We start from the raw sequence: 3,806 nt of genomic DNA on the forward strand, positions 1-3,806 counted from the left end.
ACGTGTTTCATCTCCTGGCTTTCTCTCTCACTGTGGACTGTTTGTTACAGAAACTGACATTTTGCTTGTGTTTTTGTCAGCTGCACCTTGATCTGGGGGACTGTCGCCAACTCAGTGCAGCCTCTCATCCTGCGCTTCCCCTTTCATCGCTCTCACGTTGTTCATCTTCATAGCTGCTGCCTTCTTCCCCCTTCTTTTTTTTTTTTTTTCTTCTGGAGTCGCTGACATGAGGTGCAGCTAACCCTGGATGCTGACAGCTCCCCTTTTCCTTCCACATGCCGCATCTTTTGTTTACTTTGAGAAACACACGCGCAACTAAACGCCAAGTGAAATAGACCACGCCACTTTGCTCCTCTGACAGCGCGATCAAACAGACGCAAGCGGAGGGGAGGCAGGAGGAGAGAAAAAAAGGAGGGAGCCAAGGAGAGGAGGATAGAGAGAGAGAGGAGAGAGAGAGAGAGTGAGAGAGAGATAGCGACAGTGTGAAGGTGCGTTTTGATGTTTGGCATCCACGAGAGCATCCAGAGGAGTGGGAGTAGTATGAAAGAAGAGCCCATGGTGGCCGGGATGAACGCAGTTCGGACATGGATGCAGGGCGCCGGTGTGCTGGACGCCAACACAGCCGCCCAGAGGTGAGCCTGAGGCGGCCTTGGCGCTGCGCTGACACCGGGGCGTGGAGACCGGGGGTAGAGCACGTTAAGATCTGCGGTGTTAAAGACGGAGCTAAAGCTGCATCACTTGGGGCAGCATGCGTTCCCAGAGGACGTAGAGTTGTTGGATAACCTCTGTTCCCGCTGGCTTTATAAGTTTTTAGCTCAAAGTACAATATGATTGAATGTTGTATGAGGCACAAAGTGGGTTAACACAATTCTGGACGGAGAGCACCGCTGTGTCAAAGCACCTTTAGGCTTTCAGGGTTTAAATGTGAGCTCAGGTTAACTTTGGTGTGGAAAGTGAGCCGTGAGTTTGTGTTTAGGGATTTTCAGCTCACTTTGGTGGTTGTTTCTCTTTTTTTTTTCCTTCTTTTTTTTATGGCTGTGATCAAGTAGACTGGGTTAGTTTTCAAAGACTGCAGGCGGAAATATTAATTCAAGGTTGAATTAAGCAGTTTTTTCTTACAAAATAAAATAAAAAGATTGACTTTTAATTAAGTTGGTGAGGTTTAAAATGAAAATAATCACACTTTCATCGACTGCAGGCCCACCACCGTGACAGGAACTGATCTGTCAAATTTATGCTTGCATTATAAATTAGTATATTTAACAGATTTAGGGCTAAAGTTTAATATTTTATCAGATTTGTATAATTGCTGCTGATTAAGCTGTAAAGTGTGTTTGTGCGCAGGAGAAAGGTTTTAATTAAATTATAGGCTGAGTAGTTGCGGATTTTATCATGGACAGTGGTTGTAACATAAACGAGCTTGGATTTTAAAAGAAAAGTCTTTCTCTCATGTTTGCATCTTTTTTATTGAATTTAATTTATTTTAATCGCTGTCGTTGTGGGCGCTGCTGGTTTGTGCTTGTGTCCGCAGCGGAGTGGGTCTTGCTCGGGCACACTTCGAGAAGCAGCCGCCCTCCAACCTCCGAAAGTCCAACTTCTTCCACTTCGTCCTGGCTTTATACGACAGACAGGGTCAGCCGGTGGAAATAGAGAGAACCACCTTCGTTGACTTTGTAGAGAAGGAAAAGGTGAGTTTGTACCTTTCCCCCAAAAAAATATCTTCACCTTATGACACTTTATAATCAAACGGTAGAAATGAGCTTGTATTGTATAAATAGCAGCGGCGCATTGGCTGATGACTGACACATTATTCTGGCCTGTTAAGTCACAGTGATAAATTACCAGACGTGTGTTAACAAAGTGGCCAGACGCACTCAGCAGGGATCAGTGGTCCTGAAGGCTTCCCTGATGTGATTTTTACATGTGGTTTCCTGAAAGACTTACACACCTCAAATTATTTTTGCTTTTCTTCATAATTACAAAACCTTCTAAATCAAATTTAAACTCGTTTACACTCATGTGTAAATCATGTGCATAAAAAGAAACTTTTACCCAGTTGCCACTAATGATACTGACTCTTATTTTTTATGACAGTTCAGCACAGCGTGTAGCCTATTCCTGCAGGTGCTGTCAGTCAACATATTTCATTTTTTTAAACACCCATCAATATTAATGTTTTGATACGTCGATCAACTCCTAATATTGATCTGTTTGCAAGTGGCGTTAACAGCTTTTAGATGTTTGTTTTATTCATCATCAGCTTTTTGCCTCTATCGGCTTGTTTATTAATAATTAGGTCCAGACGTCCTTCTACCTTTGGTCAGTATGAATAGCACATTGAAATACAAAGCTGTGATTTATTGGATAAAGAAATATTAAAAATGCCACGTTAGGCATTTGTATATATTTGTTTAAATATCTGTAGCAACATTCGAAACATTTTGTATTTCCAGTAGAGGTGAATGAAGTTGCGTTTATTTTGTCAAGAAAGTGTTTTATATTGATATTATATATAATATCAAATGATTAAGAAGTTGCTTTTACAGAATATATTTCGTCAAATGACAAAGAAAAAGTTGTTCAAGTTGCAAACAGATGCTAATATTTTTTTTCTTTCCTCTGGTTGTGTGGATGATAGAAACGAAGTGAAGTGATTTCAATCGTATCACAGTTAGAGGGGCCAAACATGTTAGTAACCTAAAAATATCCAGTATGAGGAGGCGCAGTAAAAGTCCCAGGAGGAGATGGTTTGCTTGTTCTGACCGGGTCTGTTTGGTTTAATTTTCATAGGAAACGACGGGGGAAAAGACCAACAATGGGATCCATTATAGACTTCAGCTGCTCTACAGTAACGGTGAGTTTAGATTCCATCATTTTTATGGAGCAGTAACAAAAGCAGTGAGTGAATGATACGCCAAAGCAAAGTGAGGGAACTTAGGAAACAAACGTTTTACAGGCTCAGATCCTTCATCTTTGTCTTTTAATTATTTAACTGGATTGTTTCGTGAAGGATCAGAGTTTTATCTGTTTCGAAAAATGCTTTAAATGTTGATACATGTTATGTTACACATACTTTTATTTGCAAAACATTATTATAATTATTATAATTATTATAATAATTAAAATAATTATTATTTTTATCATTATTTTTTTATTATTATTGTTATTATTATTATTATTATGCTGTTCTTGCTGCTTCCTACAGTAAACATATCTTCTCTGGTCAGCCTACTTTAGCAGCAGTGTACAAACTAAGGCAGCAAAATCAAATGCTTCCCATCTTCTTTTTTAATGTTTATTTCTTAGTCTTGGTGTCTTGATTGAATAATTAAATTATATTGATTTTAAATTAGGAAAAAAAAGTGGGGTTTTCCCTGCTGTGAATATTTTCACAAATTAAGTTGCCATTAGATTTTTTTAGCGAGATAAAACCAACAGTGAATTTAATTTTCTAGTTCTAAGCAAACTGGTAGCAACAGATACTGAAAGTCGTTAGTAAGAGTTGGACTCATTCAGTTTTCTCAAAGTGCCTCACTGGGGAAGTCAGAATGAATAAACCTTGTGATCTGAAATATCCCCTCAGATGTGACATGAAATCTGTGAGTTCCATTTTAACCACGACTCTCTCTATCTGTCACTCTCTGCAGGGATCAGGACAGAGCAGGACTTATATGTTCGTCTCATTGACTCTATGACTAAACAGGTAAGAGACACAGAATTAAAACTCTGCATTAGTTCTGTTGTTGTGTTGGTCTGAATGTCGCCCCCACTTCCAGCCGCCCTCCTCCTCCTCCTACCCACCCCCC

At 39.7% G+C, this 3,806-nt stretch overlaps 1 protein-coding gene across 5 annotated transcripts in view; it reads left to right on the forward strand.

Annotated features, from left to right (window-relative positions):
• Positions 1–225: 225 nt before the first annotated feature.
• The window catches only part of ebf1a (EBF transcription factor 1a), a 55,223-nt gene continuing 51,642 nt past the window's right edge, over positions 226–3,806 (forward strand). For all 5 annotated transcript variants that reach the window (XM_023419352.2, XM_023419351.2, XM_087177395.1 and 2 more), the window contains exons 1-4: positions 226–632; positions 1,532–1,688; positions 2,791–2,854; positions 3,648–3,703. In XM_023419352.2, the coding sequence (XP_023275120.1) occupies positions 499–632; positions 1,532–1,688; positions 2,791–2,854; positions 3,648–3,703 (411 nt within the window). In that variant the 5' untranslated portion in view covers positions 226–498. The remainder of the gene's footprint in view (positions 633–1,531; positions 1,689–2,790; positions 2,855–3,647; positions 3,704–3,806) is intronic.

The sequence above is a fragment of the Seriola lalandi genome, unplaced genomic scaffold (assembly GCF_002814215.2).
Source record: "Seriola lalandi dorsalis isolate HSWRI2012SDOR001 ecotype SW California unplaced genomic scaffold, Sedor1 jcf7180002054598, whole genome shotgun sequence".
Lineage (NCBI taxonomy): Eukaryota > Metazoa > Chordata > Actinopteri > Carangiformes > Carangidae > Seriola > Seriola lalandi.